We start from the raw sequence: 26,622 nt of genomic DNA, 5'->3' as shown, positions 1-26,622 counted from the left end.
TTAAAATTTACTATGAGCTGTAGTGGAAATATGATTTTTTTAATTCAAATATAAAATTTTGAAATGACTAACATTTGAGCATTAGTTTTTTTAATCAACACCAAAGTACAAAGTTGCTTTTAATGGTTTAACCTGTATTAGGACACCAGTTTTGTTAGAAATACTTCTGCTGAAAACTTCTTTTCAGTCTTTATTCTAAAAAAATCATATTGCACAGATTGATTTTTCTGTTTTCTGAGCTTCAGCTGTTATCAGAGGACATCAACAGAAACAAATGTGGATGCTGCCTAATATAATTGCACCACTGTTAGACAACAGTCCTACATTCTGCCTGACATTAACAAGTTAAATGCCAAATGGAATATACTATTCTTTGTGACTTCTAAAATCTTTCTTCCAATTGCAACTTTAAAACATTCAAAAGCTAAAATATTGTAAAGACAGGCAAGTCCTAAAAGTCAGATTATATTCAAGATCTTCGTATTAAATCCACAGAATATTCAAATTCATCAATTCAAAATGAGAAAAATTGATGGTTGTGGGTCCAATAATCTGCTGCTTTATTGTGCAACTTTTTCTTAGTATGTGAAAAGATTTGAAGAAAAGTTTCCTACAAATTTTTCAGTCTGTCATGACCACTGTTTAAACCAAAACTTTATTCTTGGTTTATTTAAAACTTTTATCTTGGTTTATCTCTGCATCAAAATCAATAATAAAGAGAAAGTAGTATTTCTGCAATTTCCTGAAGAGCCTTTTGCACTCAAGAAAAGTGAGCATGGGGCTGAGTGGGCTCTGACTGAAAATGAATTATTTGCACATGTATACATTCATTTATTTAGTAAGGAGCAGAAAGAGAAACAAAAATTACTACCACTTGGAAATAAACTTGTCACAGTCATCTTCCTAAGAAAACATAACTTGGAACCATGACCCACATCATCAAAATGGCACTGATGGGAGAGTTCATCCAGGTAAGGGGTGACCTGCTCCTGGTGATTTGTTAATCTGTACAAGAAACGCCACCACAAGAGAATGCAAGGGGAGTCAATAAAGCTAATTCTGTTCATTCCTTGTCTATAGGGTCTAGCTAGGGCAGAGAGATGCTGCACTCAGTCACCTGTATTTTGTCATTTTGGACAAACCCTTGGCAGTGATAAAGAACACGTTTTAAAGGATGCAAACACATGAGCTGTCTGCTTCACAGCCGTGTATCATACTCAGAAGGCTTATCTGCATCATCAGCCTCTTCAGTGCTTGCTTCCACTTCTATTCCAAAGGCTGGACCAGCAGTTTCCAGCGTGTAGTCACTTCTTCTCAAATCTATGGCAGGAAAACAAATTCAATAATGCAGCCAAGTGAATGTTTGAAAAGCACAAACATCTCAAGCAGTGTTCAACCCAATAACTCATGGCAGTTTATTTGATGTTTCCAGGAGGAAGAAAATCTGGAGCTAGGCAAATAAGAAGCAGGGGGTTGAGAGCCCTGGGGAGCTCAGTGGTGTGAGCCCATATGAATGAACCTTCCCTGACTGTATTCATTCAGCTGATTTTCCCCTCTATTATCTTCAGCTGCCACAGACAAAAATAATCAAACCAATAATACTGCAGTTTCTGTTTCAGAATCAAATAGCAATTATTACTCCATGTAGGCAATGAAGGGAAGGAGCTTCCTCTACAGAAAAAAAAAATCAGTGGCTGAAAGTCATACAGAAAGCAATCTGTTTTGGCTTTCAGTCTTTAAAACCTGCTATACATCACACAGAAGCACATTCTACCAAATGTAATGTGAACAACAGGCAATCCAACCAAGCCTAAGTAGGGGCTGCAGCAGGGCCAGAAAACCTCCAGCTTTTCCCCAGCTGATGAAATTGCAAATTTTCTATTGTTACTCTTTCTTACTGTAAAATTTATTGCAGATGTTAGCTGTAGTGACAATCCTGGAAAAATGGGCTCCCATTTAGCAAAGAAAGGGAAAAAATTTAATGGGAAGAAGCTTTCATGCTGAATGGCAACATCAGGCTGATGAGCTCCCACTCTTACATGGATGTTAGGCAATAGAGCAGTATTCTAATAGCTGCCTTTGCATAGGAAGACTATGGCTACCTGAGTCTTTCAGCTCAACAGAATTTCAGTTCTTGTCTTTATAGCACATTGAGGCCTTTACTTTGTTGCACTTATAAAGTTATACATAGATTAAAAATTAATTTTTACTTTGCATACCGGGAAGTTTCAGCTTTCTGCAGCAAGAATTACAACGATGCTTTGCAATGAAGTTTCTTATTGCATCTTCTCCTAGGTTTGCTGGTCCAAATACCATCTTTCCAGACCTAAAAGAAATATTCTTTAAAAATCAGTGAATCTAAAATGAAGCAATTATAGGGGAGGGAGATGATGCCATTTTTAATTTTTTTAATCAGTCAGCCCTTTTTATCAAGACAATCAAAGGTTAATACACATTAAAATTTTCTTAGATATGAGACAGTAAAATATTAGATATGAGGTAAAATATTAGCCTAAATATATCCCACACTACTTTTTTTTTTTTTTCTCTAAAGGCAGACAGGACACACCCATCGGTGTCTACTAAGAGGCTCAAAGGAAATCTGGGCACAGTGACATTTTGATGATGCTTGCTATAATTGGTATGATTCTGCTGCAGCCACCACTTTTTCCCAAGCAAGTAGTCTGGTTCCAGTTTTGATGCTGGGTATGTGAGAACAAAACAGAGCTAACAAGGACTTATTTTCTCTTCAATTAAAACCAGAAATGCAAAGTCTAGCAGAACCCTCGCCACAAAAACCTGCAGCACAGAAAAATGAAAAAAAAAATTAAAACCTCTGAACCCACTGTTAGTATGAAGCTGACAAGCAAGGTTTTAAAATGTATTGTCTTCATCCTGTGCTCATCTCCATGTGTCAGTTCTCTGACCAATTCATCAATGCTACTAGGGGATCCATTTGTGGAATTATATTGCATATTCTGAAAGAAACTGCCACAATTACAAACAAAAACCACCTCTATCCACACACATATTGGAAGTACCCCACAGTTACCACAGATTCTTAAGGTAGTCTGAAAGCTACACTGTATTTTAGTATATGCACCTTTACTCTCAAGAATTTGACAGTCTAGACACTATGGAACACAGCACACAAGAAACACTTCCAAAGAAACTTTACTAATACCAGTATTTTATTTTAATGATATGCAGAGGGGAAACAGTACATTTCTGAATCTGAAATCAATTACAGCTCTGAGAAGCTATAGAAAAAATACTTTAATTCTATCAAATCTATCTGTAATTCACACTAACAAAACTATATTCTCTCTAGGGAAAACAGTGTTCAAACATGAAACTTTTCCCTTTCACACAAGACAACAGCAATGATTAACCAAAAGTACTATACAAAATTTCGTGTCTTTCTGATTTCTTGCAGACCCTGGAGAACATGTGTCTCCTGGATGTTGCGAAGCATTCATCTAATCATCTTATAATGCAAATTATTACATCAAAAAAGGAAAGAAGTGAATTATCAATCAAGGGCCATACTTAAATAACTTTAAATAACATTATGCAGTATAGCCATTTCTATGCTTTTCTGGAATCTGATGAAATGCTAGAGAAATAGAATGTACCTAAGTATTTGCTTGAGCAGATATAGGAAATTAGGAAGACTTTGCTAATTTCAAGGCCACACAACCGCTCTGATACCTCCTCTAATCTAACCATTACTCCAAGCAAGGTGAAGCAAGTAAGACAGAATGATATCTTCTCACACTGTTTTGAGATAAAAAGGTATACTCTCTGTAATATACATGAAGTAACCTTTCCTGTCTACTCATTATAGACAATGCTTCATGAGGAATACTGCGTTTAAATTTGGAAAATTATTTCAAGAAATCTGGGGATAAATGGGAAATGATCATCAGCCTAGAAACCACAGCTAGAAACCATAACATGTGAAGATTAGGGAGTAGTTTAACATGAAAAAAAAAAAGATTGAAGGAGAAGACTGTTGATTCTTTTTTCTCTGAGTTGTCAGTAGGTAGCATGAGAAAGAAACATTTCAATTAAAAAAAAAATTAAAAAAACCTAAACAAAACCAAACAAACAAAAACAAAACCAGGAAAAATCTTTCAGGCAGTGATAATATCAAACAATTGGAAACAAATGCTCTGTGAATGTATCAGTTCTTTTCAGTCTGAAACTCAGAACACTTTTCCTCATTTCTGAATGTCATATAATATCCCTGAAAACTCTACCCTCATTAACTTTGTTTTGGCCTTACAAACTAGTACATGTTACAAAAAGCACCCAAAATATTTCTTTTGAGGCAATTCTTCTCAATGTTTGGGTAGGGCAGAAGTCTACAAGGACTGTGTTAAACTGCTGCTGTGCTGTTTTAAAGGAAATCTTCTTGTGTATGTCATATCTGTACCATTTTATCACTTCATACATTCTGTGCAGTTCCTGTGGCCAGATCTTACACTGATTTGCACCAGCGCAGGTTCTGTCTGAGCTGTCACAACATCAGGCGTACTTTCCAAACAGATCTATTATATTTGTCTTGACCTGGATATAAAACCAAGACATAAAGCTATCTTTATGGACTACCACAGACCTGGAGGTCACACTTCGCCACTGCAAAGACCTTTCCAAAACACGATATGGGATGCATGAAATAAAAGACTTACATAACACATGACAGGAAAATGACATGAGCCAATAAATTGATGGAGTTAAAAGAGCAGAACATAAATAATTTAACTATAAGTAAAGCTAAAATTTCAATCAGCCCCATAAGTCAGGAGCCATCTATTTTATCCTGGGTTTTCAAGAGAACATGAACGCCAGGTATCTTTTGAGGCAGGTTTTGATTGTATCAGAGTATCTCACTTACAAAAGAAAACTTAAAACACATCTTGCCTCTGTCAGAAATGTTTCTCCTGTGAGAAAATGAAGGTTAGAGCAAAGGCAGTGCTTTAACAGTGTAATTCTTATTCCTCTTTTACAAAGCATTTCTAAGAATTGGGTACCTACTTACAGAAAACACCACAGTTTCACTGCTTTATTCTTTTATAGCCCTAAATCAAACAATATTGTTTTACTAGTTACTGTTCTGAAAGTTTCCCTGAATACAAGAAAATCAAGCTGGGTTTGATTAATTAATCAACACCTGATCTTTAACTAGGACTAACTATTTTGCAGATGATAAACAATAAAAAGTCCTAAAAATAAGATCAGTAAACAAAATCATTTAATAGCAAAAACAATAGAGAAGAACACTAATAAAAATAAACTTCACGGTAATTAATGTAGGTAAATATTAGCCTTATGTTAAAGAGGATAGCTGACTTGTCTTGTGTTGCTCTTTATATTAAATTAGACTATTTACATTTGCATCTCCCTACCTTCCTACCTTCCAAACATGAGACTTCCCTTCAATCAAACAGCATGAGCTGAGCAAGGGTCAGTCAAGATGAGCAGCAGAAAGGGGAGGGGCAGGGATGTCAGGGCAGATCTGGAGAAGGATGGGGTTTGGGAAGAGTAGGAGAGCTGTAGGAGAGCAGCCATCAACAGCACTGCTTCTGCTCTTACTGCAGGAAATTCCACTGAAGAGCAAGGTCACAGAATGGGAGAGCAGCCATGGCTCTGATTCTGAAATTTGATTCACAAAGGCAGACTGCTGTTTCTCTGTGTCTAGTCTATCCAGTTTTTGTAAGTTCCCACTCATGATTTACCATCTGCATATCACATTTCTGAAATCATGCTGCGTGTTTAAGTGCAGAACTAAAATCTATTGGAGAGGGGCATGGGGCCTTCTCTTCGTCCTCTTAAGCCATTGTGGCCCCATATACTCCTAGAAAAACTCAGGGGAAACTGGACTGCCACATTCACATCCTTTGTACAGCTCTGTGAAGAGACTGCTCCCAGCACAGCAGCGCAGACCCTCCCGCCTTTCATACACCTCTTACCCCAGTGAGAGCTGGGACACTCACAGTCCTTCGAAGCATGGCAGAAGCCCCAGTCTCTCCAGCGGCGGCATACTATTGTTTAACTCAAACACCATGTGAAAAAAGAAATTAAAACCTCCCCCACAAAATATAGAAAACCATCCTAAATATACAGACTGCTGGCTGAGTGTCTGAAATGAATGACAATTTCAACAGAAAGAAACCTACTTTTTATCTTCAGGTTTAATCACAGATGGATCTGTAAGGTTTTCCCCAACACCTACAACAAATAAAGATTGTGTGTGTTACAAAGGAAGGTAGTCATGATTTTGTAATCTGGCACTTAACAAAATATGTAATTAACCATTTAATTGATACATCATAAAGTGTCATAGTTAAAGTGGCCATGAGCTAGAATGAAAATGCTATGAGTATAAATATTTGTAAAGTACTGGCAATACAGTTACAGTTCTTCAGCTGCTTTGAGGTTAATTTATTTGTAGATGGAGAGTGTATGAAAATACAATAAATATTATGTTGAAGCTCAACTAACTAAAATGTGACCAACCAAAACACTGTTATTTTACTTGGAGTAATAGTACTTATCAGATACAGATCTTACCAGTATCAATAGAGCTACTTTCAGACACACATTCTCTTCAAGGTAACAAACACAAGAAGCCACAACTTCATGATGTGCAAATATTTGCATCTGTTATCCCTTTCTCCATTTTGGTGGCCAAGGAAGCATATTAAGGAAATAATTACATTATTACACCTACGTTGCAGTTTTCACCAAACTGATTAAAGTATATTACCTTTATGAAAATCATCTTTTCTTGAATCTGAAAAAATTGCTGTGCTTTTATACTAATGAAAAATCTATGGTCATATGACCATGTGATATGTAATCTTTTTTTACTTCAACATGGTTAATTTAAGTTTTGCAACAAAAATAAAGATTCTGGAGACAGGATAATGCTGCTGAAATACCCCCAGACTGCAAAATAGGCCATTTCAGTTGATTTAAATTAGGCAAAATGTGTACATACATATATGTGTATGTAGAGATGGCCATGGTATTAAATAGTAAATTGTTATCTAGATTCATCCTAGTAGAACTCCAAGGAGAGCAGCCCTTGCACTTTTCCTGAGTTTCAGATTTAGAGAATTAAACATGAGGCAAAAACTAGAGCTGATCTCTGTTTAAGATGAAAACTGAGATTTACACAGATCTTTACATTCTCCATTTTTGAGCCAACACAGTTGCTCTGGAATTTTGAGAGTTATGTAATAAGCCTGAGCAAATTTCATTCAAATTCTTATAGGCTATGGCAGAGACACATTTATTCTTTCTGTATAATTTCTTTTTTTTTATATGCAGCTATAGCAAATCAAGGCAAGGATGGAATTAAAAGCTTATTTTACATAATAAGTATGTCTTTTTTGTAACTTACAGCTTCTGGATGCCGTAAAATATAAATATGTTAAGTCTCTGGCTACCCATAGACCTTTCCCTTGACAGAAATGAAAAGTGATAGTGTTTATACTGTTTGATGGGTGATGTTCATCTCAACATTGTCAACTGTTTTATCTCCTCAAAATATGCCATCTTCCCACTTACATATGTACAGTAAAATGATCACATGGTCTTTGAAGGAGTCACTAGACTTTGTGAATAGCATTCAGGTTTACAGCTTATTTCAACTGCATACAGATCTATTAATATGAACAATAAAAAATGCAGAAAGTCCACACATTTTTGACAGATTTACATACATTTTGTGTGTGTACGTACCCGAGTACATTTGAATCTCTGTATTATTTATACATTTATGAAAATATTTATTTATTAAAAATACAACTACCTTAACTGTGGAGTGGCTTTTTTGGAGCTGGATGAAATGTTCCTGCAGGTTATCTAAGTGCTCTTTTGGTCTTTCAGCCTGGAGGCATTTGAAGCAATATTATTTTCCCATTACACCTACATTAACCTAGACTGTTTCTGTGGATTCTCATTTATTGGCATCACACAACAGATATCCAGAGGTTTTTTGAGCTTTGCATTTTCTCATCTAAGTGAGAATTTGGCCCTCAGTACTAAAGTCTCTTTTGAGATTATTACTTTTCATCTGGTTTCAAATAGCAGTCCTATGCTAGCAGTCACCTTGCATATCCAGGACCAGGAGCTCCCCACGGGTGTAGACGTAGGTCCAGTGAGAGAAGGCCAGCATTAGCTCTTCCAGCAGGCTGATGGGAGTAATCTCATCTCCATTGTTGTTGTTGTATTTCCGAAATTCACCAGTCATGTACTTCTCGATGGTCAACCACTGCTTTGCTGAATGGCAGTAGATGAGGAAAACTTCCAGGAACCTGTAAGTATAAATACTGTCTGTCAGCAGCTGGCAAGGTAATGAGCACCCTCACAGTCAGCAGCCATCAAGATGCACAGCAAATATACCAAAAAGGAGGACATGTCTTCTTTGACTGGAGCATTTTCAACAACAGTAGGTAGGTAGAAACAATAAAGAGAACAAAGGTTTTTTTGGTCTGACAACTCTCAAAAAAAAGCACCTTATCAGAAAGTATAGTTTATGAGCAAACAACATAATCTGATTTACCCTAGTGCACTGTAAATGAGCTACACCCAATTATTTTAGTTAATTATGTAAAAGGCAGTTCTTGCTTAAGTCTATGGAACAAAATGTTTATTTTTCACTACATGTAACTGTAAGGACAAACTTCAAAGCTGCCTACCTTTCCTCTTAAAAGTTCATTACCTATCCATAGACATCATCATTAGCACTGCATTATCAGTGCAACCCACAATGGAAAAGGAGGATGAAAAGAGAAACTTCAGGTGCTTTCACCTAGTACCCAAAGACTTTGAATTTACCTTGGAGTATAGGGAATAGTATGAGGCTTCACTTGGTTGAAGGTATAGATTAACTTCTGGGCAACCCTTTGCTGTTGAATCTCCTGAAAAAAGGATAATATTATAAACACTACTTCGTTTTCATGAAGAAAAGTGTCATGAATTTAAAAAAAAAAAACGAACAATCACACACATACCCTGATTATCTAGTTTTTACAAATCAAATAGGAGATACAATTTCCTCAAAACCTTTTTTCTTTCCAAAAGATAACATCCAAACACATGTCAACCTCGTTGAAGACATTAACAAGTCCAGTATCAGGCTAGGCCTGATGTGTTGTTCCTTCAGGTCTGAACTCACCCTGAGACAGAGATGTAATACTGTGCCATGGTGAAAGATCTTTTGCCAAGCTTGAACCACCTCTGGCAGGAAAGACTTCACAATGAAAACCTGTCCCAGCTTTAATACATCACTCTCAGACCAAGTGCAGATGACCTTCATGGCCCTCCGCAGACCCCCATCCATCTCCTCCCGTGACAGGACTTGGATCATTGCAGTTGTGCCACACTGGGACCAGGATGACATGCTTTTATCAAGATTCAGAGGTGAACTCTCTTCTAGCTGATAGACTGTCACTTCCTCTCCAGCTTAAATAAAAAGAAGTTTTGTTAGCAAAAGTCACTGGCAGAAAGACGAGAGAACAGAAGTTTCATTTGGTGTCTTTAAATAACATAGCTCTTTACACACCTTTCTAAGCCACATTTCTTTAAAAAAAGAATTTTTTATCATAACTGTTCATCTGTCTGAAAACTTCCCCAGCCTAAACTTACTTACTATTTATTCTTCTTCACATTCATTCTTCTACTATGATAATGGGTGGTCCAAACAGCTTGTCTTAAGCCTCTAAACAAAGAAAAATTCAAGACCTCCTGGATTCTTCCACACAAATACGGATCACTGATACTCTAGTCCATAGCAGTCATTTAAAAGAACATATTTTTAAAGGGTCACCATTTTTATTTCCAGTGTGCAAACTCTAAATATCCCATGTGTAATTCCCTCTCTTTATGCACTTATATGAAATGAGAATTTTTAGTAAGACTTGTAAATTAATCATAATCTGTGGAACACTCTCTGATTTTTTCTTTTAACTCTGTGTTTCACAATGTAAACCCCAAAAAGCAACAAACACCAAAACAAACTTGCAGGAACAGAACATCTAAATTCAAATCTTAGTCTAAAAACAGTTTAAATAATAGTTTAAAATAAATCTAGGGGAAAATCTTAACAGCAAGGCAAACAGTTTGTAATAGTTATTGAATATTAAAGAGATTTAATTTTGTAGTTGATACAATATTGGCTGTAGTCAAGGGTGCCACCTTTTGCTGCAGAGAGCTGAGTTTGTTTCAAAAATTGTGACTTGGCCATGATGTGATGAGCCAGAGAAATTAAATTGAAAAAGACATTTCCAGGAGAATGAGCTAAAGCTTGTTCAGGAAGCTCGTTCAGGAAGCTCATTCAGAAATTATTAGGACGCTTACAGCTTTTGTATTTTAAACTAATATTTTGATTTTTTTTTTCTAGAAATTCCAATGTTATATGCAAGGATGAAATGTTTGAGGTGTTCTGCTCCTGCTAGTAACATTTTTTCTGCAAGCAGAACCCAGTGACTTTTAACTCAGTTGCACTCTCTTTCCCCCTGGAGAGTTGTAGTGGCATTCCTCTCTTGCAGCAGAAACAACAACACTTTTCTGTTGCCATTTGTAAACTAACAGCAAAGTGGACTGATTTTTTTAAAATCTGGCTTTCCTTCCTACAACTCACATAATTTGTAACATTAATTAATAAGAAATAGGTTTTCACTGGCAAGTGTGATGAGGTAACTAAATTGCCAAAATAGCAAAGACCATCATAAGCAATTACAAATTGAATTCAGACTTGTAGATTTCCTCCCCACTTTTGAGCTTACCTTTCGCTAATTAGCACAAATGCAGATGCTGTTGAATCCAGTAATTTAGGCACATTTTAATTTAAAATAAAGCAACTGGAAAAGTCAGTACCTTACATAAAAGACAGACACTTGAATAAAGATAGTATAACTAGACACAATTTTAATCTTACATTAAGTCTTTATTTTATTATCTTTTGACAGTTTAATATGTAGAAAACTCTCCTGGGAGCTTCAAAGATTAGATTAGTTGCTATGATCAATTAGTTGCTGTGAGACAAAGTATTCTACCTATTGAGAAGGCAGCATCTAGATATCAAGAGTCTAGAGGCAGACCTTCTGCTGTTGTAAGCCAATACTGCACACTATTTTCAGAACTCTTCCCAAAAATTTATGGATTATGCTCTACCATTCTTCAGTTACAGCAAAGATTTTTTTTTCCTTGACAATAAAGACACCAAAAGTTTTCTGTGCCAGATAAAAGGATAATGCTCTTTAAATCACTACCTGGTTTTCTTCTTGATGGCATATCCTACACATAGATTTACATATGCATCTGTGTTTGTGTCAGTGTGTGTGAAACAGAAAGAATGAAGTTATCAAGGTTAAGGGGAAGCTTCTGGCTGTCTTCAGGTATCCTAAGGATGGATACATAGAAGATGGAGTTAGACTCATCTCTGAGGTTGACAGCAGTCACGTGAATACTAGCAGATACAAGATACAGCAAGGGAAACCCCAACAAATACACAGAAACCCTGGATTCATGATTAGGTCAATCAAACAATGTAAGAGGTTGCCCAATGAAAATAAGGAATCTCAATTTATAGACAAAATCAAAATGCAATTCACAAGTGCCTCAGCAATCTGATTCAATTGACCATGGAAGGAGTTGGAAAAGGTGACCACCAAAATTCCCTAACTGCAGGACAACTAGCTTTCTATCTTGTTTTGTCTCTTTCAGAAAAGAACTGTTGAAATAAATCCAAGACAATTTCTCAAACACGGTTTTTAAAAGATAATGCACCAACTATTTATAAAGCAAACATAAGCCAGAAGTTGGTACTCACCAAAGAGCTGGACTGGTGTAAATGGTATGGTCTGAGCAAGTCTCATTAAGTTGTTTCTTTCAACAGCTGCAAAGAACAAAGATTTCACTGCTAGGTTGAATAAACAAGTTGACTAAGTTTGAAAAATGCTTGGCTGCACTTTACTGCAGTGTACAAAGCCAAGGAGGAGGCAGCAGTGTGACATTGTGTCACATCTGATCACCATTTGCTTTACCCAGACAGCAGCTCCCCTTTGCACACTGTTGTGTTTCAGGAATGATATTCCCCAGTTTGGTGTTCCCACTGAAACATGTCAAACCGTGCACCATTCTCTCACTCCTCCTCCTCCCCCTGCCCTTGCCCCTGCTGGGGCTGCAGAGGAGAACAGAGGGCACAAAGGGTAAAGATCATGGGTTGAGATAAGAACAGTTTGCTGGAAACAGCAGTGAGATAAGGAAATCAACAGCAGCAACAAACTGATGACAAGGGGCACAAAAAATGAACAATTCACATGGAAAACCCCTGACAAGACAGCACTACCTTGATCCAGAAGGGACCCTGCTCCCCAGAAGAGAATCCCTTCCCCACAAGCCTTGGCAATGACCTGACATGACAGAGAACAACCTCTGGGCCCTAGCCAGGCCCCTGGCTGGCTTCTGCAAGTAATTAACCCTGTCCTAGTCAGAAACAGGAGAGAAAGAGACCAGAAACTCAGCTAGCATTAAAGTTTTGCATCTGGAATCATAACCCAGATTCCAAATTCAGTCATTACTCTCACACAGGCTTCAACAGGCTTCAGTCTCTTCTACAGGATTAACTTCAGTGTAATTCCTCTTCTACAGGATTAACTTCAGTGACAGCTGACAGTCCAGGTCTCCTTTAGACATGTCAGAAGTTAATATACCCTAGGAAATGGAGATAAATTCTTCACTTCTCCTCTTTTAAGAAACCAAACATCCTTCAACAACCCAGATGCAACTGCCTCAGGCCTCAGCTGTACTACTTGTCCATTTAGGGGCAGGTTAGGTGCAAACATCTGCAAGACTCTGGAGATGTGCATTCTAAAAGAGAGAGTTTTCAGTGGAGATGAGTGAGAACTAACTGGTGACAAAGAAGATTTTTAAAACCAACCAACTAACAAACCAACCAAAACCAACCCCAAAGCAACTGGAAGGAAATGCAAGAGGTGAGCTGCTTTAGTAAGGTATTTCTTGATACCCAGAAGCCATGAAATTAGGTCTGCACTCCACTTTTCCAACCCAGGCAAATTAGGTTTGTTTTATCCAATGCTCTGCCAAAGCAAACTGGAGAAGGAAGTCTCCTACACTCTTGGGGAACAAATAATGAAACTATTTTAGTCAGTGGAGAATTAAGAGTTGTGGCAGACTGGCACTGTAGAAAAGACTTCAGTTCTATTCTCCCATGCGTGATGATGGCTAGCTAAAAGACAGAAAGCACTCAGGGTTACCAAAAATGCCCAAATTTTTGTCAAGACAATTCAACACACATTAGTTTTTCTGTATCACCTACACCTTTTCCCTAGCTGAGACACTTAGTAGGATTCCACAGAACTTGCCAAAAAGAAGTCAGATACATCCTCCTTCCAAGTATATACATAGATAGAGACGTATATTACATAAGCACTGGTATGTCCATAATCAATGGCCAAGACATCTGTTGAGCTCACTGAGCCCATGGCTGTGGATTCTGTCGGTCCTAGATGCCTTCTAGGGCAGGAGGGCTGCTGTGCTGTCGGGTGGTTGCAAGCTGCATCACGAGCTCATGACCAGTGTATCTGGAGCAGTCCATACTCACTGTCCATGGCAGTTATGGCACACAGTGCCAGTGTCATCCAGCAACCAAAAATATACACACAGTTTGGCATTACAGACTGTTGTCATTCAAAAATCAAATCCCCTTCAGGTACACATCCTGTTCCCCATCCATCTGCATTTCTCCATAAGTTCAATCAGGTCATTGAACAAAAACATTCCCATGGGTGGGTTTGCCTTTGCTTGAGACAAGCTAATGCAAAATGACTTCCCAAATACATTCTTTATATGCACCACAGGGTCTTTATCCCCTTCTACAGTACATGAAGCTTTTGACTGAGCTCAATTGGTGGAGCCTCTAGTGTTAACTAACCAGGTGGTTTTTGCTAAATCTAGATCCCAATATTTCAAAGTCCCACCAATGTGGTTTGTAGCAATCCATTTTATTGTTCAATATTCCTAGAGGCTGGTGCATGACAGAGAACACTATACCCATTTTGATACTGTACTCTCTGACCTAGAGTTCTACGAAGCTATTTTTGAAATGGGCCCTATTGTCTGACTGACCTCTTTCTGGGGTGCCAAGACAGTGTTCTGGGCACTGGGGTGAGGCACAGGTTGCATCTCTGCCATCAAGTGCTTTTGTCATTGTATCTACATAGAGTTTGCCTTGGCCATTGTTTGTATGTGCAATACAAACAATGCCAGGCCTCTCCATATTTATATTTTAACCGTCATCCCCCCATACCACAGAGGCTTTATCCCCTTTTCATTTCAGCACATTTCACAGTTATCAATAATGTCCATGGTTAATAGTGCCTATGGTTAATCCACCCCTCACTCACGAGCCCATCTGTATTGCTGCATCTCTTCTCTGACCTGAGGTGTCATGGGCCCAATGAGCCAGAAATAATCACACTTATGATGCCAGCCCAGGCCCACCCAAGACACTTTATTCTTGGCAGCCCAATCCACCTGTCCATTGTTGTGATGTTCTTCAGCAGCCCAGCCCCTGGGGATGTGTGCATCTACACAATGTGCTTTTACAGTGGCTTCTCTGCATAGGCACTGGTGTCTTTCCAAAGCTCAGCAGCCCACATGGGTTTACATCTTCACTACCTATTTATCTTTTTCCATTGGTCCAGCCACCCCTGCAGTGCATTTTCTGCCATCCACAAGTCAGTGCAGAGGTGCAGCACTGGCCCTTTCTCTCATTCAGCGATATCTAAAGCCAGCTGGATGGCTTTCAGCTCTGACCTGATGCACCTTGTCCCTCCATAGCTTCTGTGACTCACCATGTAGGACTTCATATAGCAGCTTCCTGTCTTTGGTGGGAGTACCCTTCAATAGAGCAGGGAACATCAGTGAAGAGGCCATATAACTTTTCATTTTCTGGTAACTGGTTAAATGCTGGGACCTCCTCAGCACAAGTCACCTTTCCCTCCTCTGCTTCCAAAGATATTCCAAAATTTTCATCTTTGAGCCAATTTGTGATGACTTCCAAGATTCCTGGGTGCTTGGGATTTCCTATTGAAGCTTGTTGTGTGATCTGAGTGATGCACTTATTCCATGTGTCATCAGAGTCATGATGCGTGTCAGGGACTTTCCTCTCTGAACATCCAGCCCAGCACTGGCAGTCAGGGTGCCAGGAGGAGCTATGCTTCAGTGCCATACACTTCTGAAGAAGCTCAAACACCTTCATGAGCTGCCAGGGTCTTTTTCAGTTGGAGTGTGGCGGGCCTTGAGTCCTTTGTATTCATGACTCCAGAACCACAAGGATCATTCTCAAGCCTCCATGGGTGCGTTTTGTCAGAGACTCCAGGAAGGACCATTCTCCTCATCTGCAGTGTAGAGTAGTTTTCACATCTTGTCCAGTCCTAACTGGCCCACTGGCTACTGCTACAAATTAATCTCCTGTTTAATTTGTTTAAGAGCTTGTTGTTGTTCAGGATCCCATTTAAAATAATTCTTCTTCTGAGTCACAAGATAGAGAGAACTCACAATCTGACTCTAATATGGACTATGCATTTGCCAAAAACTCACAGTATGTAGGACAGCCTGTGTGTCCTTGCTGCTGCTTGGTGGGGACATAGTTCTATTTTGCTAACTATGTCCATTGGAATCTGACAATGTCCATCCTGCCATTTTACTTCTGAAAACTGAATTTCCAGCACAAGTCTCTAAACCTTACTTTGACTGATGGCAGGACTGGCCTTCAGGAAGATTTGAATTATCTTCTCCCCTTTTTCAAAAGCTTCCTCTGCTGTGTTGTCTCACAAGTTGATGTCATTAATGTATTGCAAATGTTCTGGAGCCTCTCCCTTTTCAGAGCATCTGGATCAGTCCAACACAAATACTGTGGCTGTATTTCCACCTCTTGGGCAGCTGGTTCCAGGTGTACTGGACGTCCCTCCAAGTGCAAGCAAACTGTGGCCTGCCCTTTACTGCTAAAGGAATAGAGAAAAACACATTTTCAATATTGATGGTGGTACCACTTTGCTGTCCTGGACTCCAGCTCATACTGAAGTTCCAGCACGTCTGGCACAGCAGTGCTCAGTGGTGGCGTTACTTCCTTCAGGCCACAATAGTCCACTGTCAGTTTCCATTCTCCACTGATTATACACTGGCCACATAGGGTCATAAAAGAGTGAGCAAGTCTTGCTGGCCACTCCCTGACTCTGCAGTGCAAGAATCACCTCATGGATGGGGTCATGGAGTCCTGGTTGGTGTGATACTGCTGATACTGCACTGTTGTGGCAGCCACCAGTACCTGTTCTTCTTCAATCCTCAGCCACCTCACAGGAGAGGGGTCCTCTGAGAGACCAGGCAAGATGTTCAGTGGCCCAACTTCCTCTGTCTCAACGGCTGTCCCAAAAGCCTAATTTTTGAGTCATTGAAATACCCTCTCCTGAGGGTATTTCCCAGGAGATCCTCTGCCCAGGATGCACAGGGCCCCTGGGCCAGTCACAGTGGGGCGTGTTTGCCATTTGTTCCCAGGCAGAGTCACTTCAGTTTCCAGTACGGTCATGTGTTGGGATCCCCCTGTCACCCCAGAAACAGAGACGGATTCTGCCCCTCAATATCTTGATGGCATCAGGGTACATTGTGCTCTGGGGTCAACTAAAGCCCAATACTCCTGTGAGTCTGATGAGCCAAGGCCATGACACCCACAGAGTCCAATAGATCTGACTGTCCCTTTCCCCTGGACGAGGAAGGACCTGGCTGAATGAAAGAACCCTCTAATTCTGGTCAAAGAACTGTTCACATCTTGTAAATACAAGCTGAAAGTCCCTTCAAGAGGACTGAAAGTAACATCAGCCCTCCTATTCTGTCTGAGGCCTTGCTCATTGGAAACCAGAGTGATATTTGGTGGTTGTTCTTCCTTTCAACTAATACTTCTGCTGCTAGGCTGAGGTGGGTTTTCCGTCCCACTTCTTCATGCCCTCTCCATGGTCACACACAGAAAAAACCCAGGTTGCCTCATGGTGTGTACCCTTTCTTGAGCATGAGGGTACTTGCTCCCAATAGCAGACATTCTGGTCCATACTGGTAAGGCATGGTAAATTTCCTCTTTATCTTGCTTGATGGACTACTAGGCAAATTCACAGATGACAAAAAATGGAAGGAGATGTTGACTCCCTCAATGGCAGGGAGGCCCTCCAGAGAGACCTTTCCATAGCCAAGGTGCAGGCCAGTAGGGCGGAAAAAAAGATGATCTTCATATTGCCAGAGCTAAGTAGTCACCATTCCCTCACACTCGACAGGAGTTGCCACTGAGAGTTTCTGCTCTATCCTCAATCCCTTTGTCAATGCCCACATCCTGGGACAGGGATCCCAGCTGATTGGTTGCACTACCACAGAGTTTCATATCATGGGCTGTGATACCCCAACACCAGAGCCCCCAGGTCAGCAGGGACTCTCCTGACTGGTGGCTGAAAATTTTTCACATGCCTTGTAGTTAGAGGATGATTTTCTCCATTTCTGCTTCCCATTCTGAGGGCCCTGCTTCCTCTTCAGTATGCAAACTTGTCTGGGCTTGACTTTCTTCTTCTGTATAGGAACAACTGGTACCAGCAAGGGTTGTTCCTGGGGTTCAGCTGAAGTTTGAGTGGCCACAGTGCCTGTTGTTCTGCTTTCCTCTTCTTCCCCCTAAGGGTGAAGTCTAGTGTTGAGAGCAGTGTCTGATAAAGAGTAAACAGGGCCCTGCACATTGCAGAACTTTGTGTTTCTCTGTAACTGCCACAGCATTTATCTTTCAAATATTCTATCACCTTAACAGGGTCCTGTAGCTGTTCAGGGATGAACTTCCAAGCCATTGGAGCAGAATAATCCTTCAAAAGCTGGCCCATTTTCTCCCACATCACAGGCCAATCATGACTATCCACCCTCAGGGTAGATCTCTGAAAGACCCTCTTAAGAATCCCTACTTCTAATCAGGGTGTAAGACTGCACTGAAGAGACCTGGCAGACTTAGCAACAAAAGCATGATTTCCTTAATATCCAAAGAGAATTTAAAATCCTCCAAAGCTGTTGTAACAGGTCTCAAGAAGGAAAAATGAGTGAAAAGCTGGGGAAAATAACACTTCCCTGTTCTGCTCACAGACTGGGTACCATTATTCAGAAACACAGTATCATACAATATGCCGAGGGACCCATCAGGAAGCAGACCCATTAGGATCATCAAGTCCAAGTCCTGGCCCTGTGCCTGAGAGCCAGACTGTGTGCCTCCAAGTGCTTTGTGAGCTCTGTCAGGCTTGGTACAATGACTGCTTCCCTGGGGAGCCTGTTCCAGTGCCCAAACACTCCCCAGGTGAAAAACCTTTTCCTGATATCTAGCTCAAACCTGACTAATTAGCCTCTGACTCAGTTTCATGCCAGTTCATTGAGTCCTGCCACTGGTCGCAAGAGTGAAGAGATCAGTACCTGCCCTTCTGCTTCACCATGAGGATGGTGAAGACAGCAGTGAGGTCAACCTTCAGTCTCCTCTTCTCCAGGCTGAACAGACAGCTGCTGACCTCAGCAGCTCCTGACAAGGCTTCTGCTCCAGGCCTCATGGCCCTCTTCTGGATGCTCTGTAACAGCTTAATGTCTGTTTCACGTTGTGGTGCCCAAACTGCACACAGTACTCAAGGTGAGACCTCACACCAGTGCAGAGCAGAGCAGGACAGTCATGTCCCTTGACCAGCTGGAAATGCTGTGCCTGATACAGGCCAGGACATGGTTAATGGTTTCCTAAAGGCAGTGCCTGAGGTAAGGATAGAAGACCAACACTGAAAATATATCACAAATGACCCTCACTGCTCTTGAAGTTATCATTTCATAAGCTGATATGACAGAGTTCAGCAACAAAGCAATCCTGATCCCTCTCCCTGCTCTGAAAAGGTGTGGGAGTCCACAAAATTAGAGGGTAAATTAGAGGGTTTTGGGGAAAGCTGCAAAAGGCAGGCCTCAGATACAGCAGAACTGTGAGTAGAGCTAAAGCAGCAGCCATGAGATAGGTCAGCAGAAAAATTATTTAAACTGTAGAAAAAGCAAGGGCAAATAGAACAATGGCCTGTGTATTAACGCTTGTCTGAATAGCTCTCTAAGCTGCAGAAAGTTATCTAGCAAGATATTACAAAGGTTAAAGCTCAGTAATGGAGCTCTGTGCATTGTGTTTTAAGGCTTACAAGTAGATATTGTATTCTAAATAAGCAAGCATTGTTTTAACCAAAGGTACGTGTGTTTAAGGTGATTGGATAGAGCTACTGTCAATATGCTTTTGCTTTGTGTGATTGGTCAAGAAGCTTATAAAGTAAGTTGTAACATTAAGATTTTTGGCCTGCTGCCTAGATTGTGAGCTGCTAGCATCTTCCCATTGTCATAATCATGTAATGAGACTGATGCTGAAAAATAAACAGCTCGAGGCACTTTCCACAGCAGCCCCGTCTCGCGTCTGTAAACAGCCCTCGGCCGGCGTCAGAAAGGAGCACCTCAATGGGCACACAGTGCCTACACTGAAACATACAGGGTTAGGTCACAGCATTGTGACATACCTAAAATAACAAGTACTTGTTTCCCACCCACTCTTACCAGATCTGTTGTTATCTCAGCTCTTCATGTTTCAGGTGAAACACCAATAAGGTTGTTGTGGTTTAGGAATGGTGCTCCCCACGTCAGTGTTCCTACTGAAACATTCCAGACCAAACATTGCTCGCTCATTTCCCTCCCTCTCCTCCCAGCTGTGGAATGGAGAGGATTGGAGACGCAACAGTTAAAGACCATGGGTTTATATAAGGTCAATTTACTGGAATTGACCAATGGAAACAGCAATGAAATAGGAAAGTGAAAATAACAGCAGCAGAATTAATAACAGAGGGTACAAGAGAGGCAAACAATTCACACATGAATACTCACTACACAGAAACCAACAAGTCAACCTCCACTACCCCAACATGAAGGGACTCCCTTCTCCATCACCAGAAAATTATGTGAATTGGTACTGAATAACCTCCAGGACCTAGCCATGACCCCATCTGGCCGGATACCGACCCACCATATCTCACCATGTTCGTGAATTCCCTCCTTCCAAAGAAGCAGGCTCTCTGGGAAAGCCCCTTGCAGCCTGCCTAGAAGGACTTCTGCCATCTTCTCATCCTCCTCCTTTCACAAAGGGCTGGCTGCTTTTGCATCCTGCTCCTGCCAACTCCAGTACAGCAACACACACTCACACTGTGCTGATGAGATTGTCTGTCTGGACAGGAAAATCTAGACTTCCCCTGCAGAGAGTTTCTTCATTCAGGCTTCTTGCCAAAAAAAACCATCAGTAACATTGTTATATCTCCCTAACTTGCAGCATATTTCTCAGGCAAACACCTTCAAAACTTCAGAGAGCCAACCAAATACTTATGGATTTGTCTTCGCCATGACTGAGTTATCAGGAAGGGGAAGAGAGATGTAAAACTAGGCACTCCTAGAACTAGGAAGCAACCTGGATGCTACTGTTCTGACTGTCAATGGATGAAGGCAAAAGCATCATCCAAAGCAGAGAGTGAACCAAAGCAGAGAGTTAACCACAGCAGAGCTGTGTTTCTTTGCAGAGTATCAAAAAGGCCATGGTAACAAACTCTGGAGCTTATGGAACTTAGGGAGTTTGTCAGCAGCTATCCTTCTTTTAAGATTACCTCTTTAAGCAAGATGTAATTGGAGATTGTTGAGTCCAGAAAGGCAGAGCAAATGGCACCCATGACACATCCACCCCATGAACTGGGGTCCCCATTTGAGAAGATCTGCTCTTCATACTCCAGCTCAAGATTGTTTACACATACCAAATTCAACAGGAGTTGGCTACTATGTCTGAACAGTGTTGGAGCATGCACTGAAAAACAAGATCTTCTTCTGGTGCTGCACTAAGAGCACACTGATCATGAAATCAGTGCATAGCAGGAAGAAGGATGTGAACAGAGGAGCTGCTAAAATCCATGCCATCTGTCAGACCCTGCCACAGTTCCAGTCTCTCTGGAACTTTGAGAAGCCATGTGACATGGACATGCAGCAGCTGCCGAACTTGGGACAAAGATCTAGCTCTTTTGGGTATGCAGAGAGGCGGGATTATACTTGCTTTCTCAAACTGATAGCAAGAATAATACAAAAGCAGTATGTGGCACAGAATTATAGTGCAGGATTTTTGAGCCTAGTTGGCTAAATTCTGTCCTAATCTTCCTGCAGAAAGAAAACATACACTGAAAACCTCTGAAGATATTTGTCACCTCAAAAGGGAAACCACTTCCATCTGTGCTAAAAAGTCCAACATCAACTCAAATAGCACGCCTGACAAACAACAAATCAATATCTGCAACAATGCCACCTTGTCAGAGAAACTGTGTCTGTACAGTTGATTGCAAGCCAGGAGGTGTTATTCCAAGTGACAACTCTGTAGATTTTGGACCTAAGAAGGCTGCTGGCCGCTTTGGTTTATTTCAGCCCTGTCTGTCCCGGAGGCCAAGTCCTGTGGGCAATGGTGACATCTACTGGCAATTTCTGCTCTCTTCTCCTCCTGGAAAAACTGACATCCAGGCCTTGAGGGAAAATCCGTGCCGACTCAGCCGGGGGAAAGGCAGGACTGCAGGAAATTAACATTCAAAGGATTTATTCCCTGCCAGATTTTCGGGAGTTCATAAATACACAAACACAGATTAGGTAGTACAGGACCAATTAACTGAAGAAAAGAACTCCAGAAAGTACCAAGGAGAGTTTGGGAGGTGTGAGGAGACTGACAGCTATAAACAAACTAGTAGGGCCTCTTCTGCCTGCTTAGGAAGCTGACCTGTATTCATGATTTCCACTGACATATTGAAAGTGATTATCTAAATTCTGCTCTGGATTTGCCATAAATACCCAGAATGAAGCAATTATCAACAGAAAAAAAAATCAAAAATCCTAAATTCATGTTAGACATGAATTAAAACAGAACCTTCTTAGCAGTGGGCAATTGTGCACGTCCTAAAAATGAAAATCACAGTGTATGACAAAGGGACAACTAATGTTTGTTTTAATTTCTTAAATTCCTCAGCTGTCATTTTTGTGTCTCCTGCTTACCTGAGTAGTGAAGATGCAAATCTTGAGATGTTTTCAAGCAGGAGAAGATATCTGAAATAATGTTTAAAGTATTGTTGTATTAATTATTATAGCAGACACAAATGCATGATTTTAATTCCTTCCATCCCAGAGTTTGTCACAAAACAGATTAATCAGAACTGCTGACTCAGCATTCTAAAGAGGAGAATGACTTATGAGCTTTAGCTGCATTATCATGTACTGTATACTTCAAATTTCAGTTGTCAGTGTAATGTAGGCAGACGACTTATTTATTCAAGGAAATTGTGGGGAAAATCATATATTAACCTCAAGGACATGTTAAGACAGCTAGACCTCATGGATATCAAAAGTATTTTACTATCCACTGTGCTTCATGGCCTCCCAAAGACATGTTTTCCAACTCCATCCTCCATTAAGTATTCCATTAACTGTACTATTGCACCAAAACTATAATAATACTGTCCCATTAACCCACAGCATCCAAAGTGCTGTTAAAATATAAGCAAACAAACATTTTTGGTGGTTACATATGCTCAGACAGATCAATTTTGGTCCAAAAATGTTTGCTTTATAAAAAAGCCTTTTTAATACAACCAAGAAAAAGGAACACATTTTCATTAATTAGATGAAATAATTTTGTTGTCCTGGAAAACCATACTTCAAAACGCCAGATTTCAGTATCTATATACTGTACTACTATTAATTTTCAAAAAATTACATAATCAAAACAATGTTCACCAAAATTCTTTGAACTTTACACTTTTCTTCTTGGTGTATTACATTTGCTTTTAGTCCCTTATCTAGTGAAAGAGATCTTATATGAAAACATTTATGGATACTGGAGGAAGGGTCAGCATTTTTCACTCCTCTTAGTGATTCAAAGTTCCTTGTGATTTTTTTCTTGCTGGACCCATCTACTTTTGCCGCATTTTGCATGTTGCAAAAAAAACCAAAACATGAAAAGGGGCCTTCTGAGAATAGGAGAACTGGATTTTAATCAAAAGAATGGTGTGCTCTAGAGAGCAGCCTTACAACTCAGTGTGCTTGCAGCAGAATGCTTCAGCACTGCAGTGTTCTGGGCACAGACAGACCCACAAAGAGCATCACTTGCAGTGGAGATAAGACCAGGAGCAATTGATTCCTGCACCACAGCTAATCTCAAAAAGAGATAGGTGCCCAGCTGCTCAGCCTCTTACGGCTAAGTGTCATGCCAGGAAAACTGAGAGATGGACTAAAACACAACAAATACTACACTAGCTCTCTGCTTTTCAGGAGCAAACTGATTCCTCACTAAAACCTTTAATTTCTTCACTGGACATTTCATAATAAATTCAGTCCACAGATTTCAGAATTCCAGGTAGACAACCCAACTAGAAGTATTACAAATAATTGCAATTTGAAAAATCAAGCATACATTAAAAATCTTATAACTTCAAACATACACCCTGGTTTAACCCAGGAGATCACTTGGATTGTTAGGGATCAAAGCAGCAGCATCTTAAAGAGTTTCTTCCTGCTGAAAGGACAACATTACTGGTCAGACTAGAGTGAAAATAAATCTTTTTCTTTTAAGATTATGCAGTTGTTATGAGAAAAACATGTTTCTCATAAAAAATCATTCACTTTAAAGTAAAAAATAGTTATTAACACATGAAACAATATCTGCGCTATAATCTTCAACTACAGTAAATTAGCTTCTTTTTGGATTTTGCGCTTCAGAATTGTCTGCATGAGAATTGCAGATGGGAATTAAAATGAGTGACAAGCAGTAAAAAACTTACTGTCAGTTTCCTCTGGAGATCTCAATCTGTTTAAAAGCAAATATTTGATATTTTAATCCAACATTTATTTCTGTCATTAAGCTAAAACTAGTACACATGGATCATATGTGACTAAGCAGCATTAAGGCAAAATAACCTTCAGTACAATTTTGTTCAACAAAACCATGAGCAAACAATCTTCAGGCACTGAAGAACTGACACATTTTTCTACATGTTTCTTTCTCTGCTTTATGTTCAACTGCTCTTGAGTCTGCACTGCTATTCACATCTTTTACACTGCAATAACAGTATCAGTTACAGAGTTTTCAATCACACACACAACTGCTCGTTTTTAGTCAATGCTGAGATGCATTAACAGTTACTTTTGTCATCACCATTCCTCGTACAATAGCATACTTTTAAAATTGATTAGAATTGGTGATCCTTTGGATTAACAAGTCTGATTGCAAAAGCACTGCTACATTAAAGCAGTCTTTGTTACAGAACACAGAAGATGTGATTCACCTCATCTACCAGAGATATCCCACTGAAGACAACAGATTCAGGCAACTCAACAGCCCCTACATCCTGATGGTAAGTGTGCAGTTTGTCTACCTCTATAAATGGTGGGGTGTAAAAAAAGAAAAGAGAAAAAACACCCTAAAAACCCCAAACCCACAACAGCAGCAGAACACCCAACCCCGCTCCTCTGGCCCCACACACACACAGAGTATCCATAAAACCCCCAGTAACTCTCTTCCTCCCCATGGTGAGTTCATCTGGGATGTGACAGCTTTCTAGTATCTTCTAGTAATTACCTGCTCAGTGCTGAAAAGAAAAAAGAAAAAAGAAAAAAGAAAAAAGAAAAAAGAAAAAAGAAAAAAGAAAAAAGAAAAAAGAAAAAAGAAAAAAGAAAAAAGAAAAAAGAAAAAAGAAAAAAGAAAAAAGAAAAAAGAAATAGAAAAAAGAAAAAAGAAGAAGAAAAAACAAAAAACAAAAACAACAACAACAACAAAAAAACCCCAAATAACAAAAAACAAAACCAAAACAAAAGTCTAGAAGAAACTGATGAAAATAGGAAGGAAAAGGAACATAAAGACAGCTCTGCATGTAGCAAAAATACTATTAATATGATAATGATTAATCAATCTGGGAAAAAAATTAAAAGCATCACAAGAAAACGGAAACCACTTGTGAAACCAGTATACTTTCACTAAATGTAATCAAAGCTTCATAACTTCTGAAAATGGATTAAGAAAACTGAGCTAAATATTTAGTAAATGTATGAAAGAGATAAATCAGTCAATGAGAGAAGTTTTCAGGAGATGCTCACATTGCAATTATTAAAAAATAAAATATGCAATTGCACAGCAAAAGCAAATACAACTTTTCATGCTAACTAGATTGGAAAAAGGGCTAATTAAAGATGCTATGGCCATAGAACCATGGAATCACCGCAGAATCATAGAACCACTAAGGCTGGAAAATACCTTGTAAATCATCAGGTCCAGCTGTCATCTTAGTGACTGAATTAGAAAATTCAGTTATTGCTAGAATTAGAAAGGGTGTCTATTCCACCTAAAATCATACACTTTTTTTAAATGGATCTCTTTGGTCTCCATTTGTAAGATTTCCTTTAAACAAACTTAAATACAATGAATGGCCTCTTCATGTCTCAGGAATTTGTCATCCTGAGTGTATTGCGGAACTGAAATGGAAACCTGCAGACACTACAGACATCTCTTTCTGAAAACCTGTGGTGAATATCTTAACATACTAATGATACATACGAGGAGTTCCTGTTCAGATTACTTTTCTTGATATTTCCAAATACGCTATTACTGAAATCCTAAAAAAAGAAAGACACTTTTACTGGTAAAATATGGACATCTTTATCATATTCATATTGCACAGCTCAAGAAGGTACAATGCTGAGAACAGTTGTTGATATGATTTTTGTTAAGATGAATAATGACCCTGACAGCAGGTGAATCATAGCACTGCCATACCTACACTAAAATGGAAATAACTTGCTCACATTGCCATTTTCCATGTTGTCTCCAGAAATTTGAATTAAATACTCAGGTCACCACCTATATCTCCATACACTCACAAAGCTGGTTAAGTTCTTCTAATAAGCACAGTATTAGAGAACTTTCTTTATGTTGGAAAATTCCAGTGTAGGCATAACTTTTACTGTTGTTGAAAATAAGCCCTGGAACAGAAGAACGTAACACACTGAGCAGCTTTCCAGGGATATTTAGATCACATATTTTCAAGGTCTTATATTTAAAGAAATACTCAAATAATCTTTTAAACTTCAAGCCATATTAGGAAAAAATGAGCCAGCCAGGTCCTCCTAATATGGCAGAAAGAAATGGAATTTTTCTTCTCAATAGTATTCACACCAGTTTCAATCCTCAAAACACACACACACACTAAAGTTTAAGGGCAGCTAAGTTTAAAGATGAATCAACTAAAATTCAACTTTTAATTTAAACTTCAACTTAAATAAATTTTAATTTTTTTTTTTAATTTCCCTCACATTTTGAACGTGTACCTTGCTTTGAAGATGAGAAAGTCTTTACCAAAAGCTTCCTACACACCCCTTCCTTTGCTCTCTGCTTCCTCTCAAGAGCGATTTCTGAGCCCCTGGTATGCCATGAGTGAGAAGCTTCACTTTCAGAAA

General features: G+C 39.5%; 1 protein-coding gene across 1 annotated transcript in view; it reads right to left on the bottom strand.

Annotated features, from left to right (window-relative positions):
- Positions 1 to 1,146: 1,146 nt before the first annotated feature.
- Positions 1,147 to 26,622, bottom strand: part of TRPM6 (transient receptor potential cation channel subfamily M member 6) — an 86,932-nt gene continuing 61,456 nt past the window's right edge. The window contains exons 30-39 of the mRNA XM_058824416.1: positions 25,724 to 25,782; positions 23,955 to 23,980; positions 22,174 to 22,224; positions 11,846 to 11,911; positions 9,191 to 9,477; positions 8,851 to 8,933; positions 8,122 to 8,327; positions 6,183 to 6,234; positions 2,220 to 2,326; positions 1,147 to 1,320 (exon numbers count right to left, since the gene is read on the bottom strand). Coding sequence (XP_058680399.1) covers positions 1,199 to 1,320; positions 2,220 to 2,326; positions 6,183 to 6,234; positions 8,122 to 8,327; positions 8,851 to 8,933; positions 9,191 to 9,477; positions 11,846 to 11,911; positions 22,174 to 22,224; positions 23,955 to 23,980; positions 25,724 to 25,782 — 1,059 coding nt within the window. The 3' untranslated portion in view covers positions 1,147 to 1,198. The remainder of the gene's footprint in view (positions 1,321 to 2,219; positions 2,327 to 6,182; positions 6,235 to 8,121; positions 8,328 to 8,850; positions 8,934 to 9,190; positions 9,478 to 11,845; positions 11,912 to 22,173; positions 22,225 to 23,954; positions 23,981 to 25,723; positions 25,783 to 26,622) is intronic.

Source organism: Ammospiza caudacuta, chromosome Z, assembly GCF_027887145.1.
Source record: "Ammospiza caudacuta isolate bAmmCau1 chromosome Z, bAmmCau1.pri, whole genome shotgun sequence".
In the NCBI taxonomy this organism is placed as follows: domain Eukaryota; kingdom Metazoa; phylum Chordata; class Aves; order Passeriformes; family Passerellidae; genus Ammospiza; species Ammospiza caudacuta.
The sequence above is the reverse complement of the archived record's forward strand: the minus strand, read 5'-3'. Positions and strand labels throughout refer to the sequence as shown.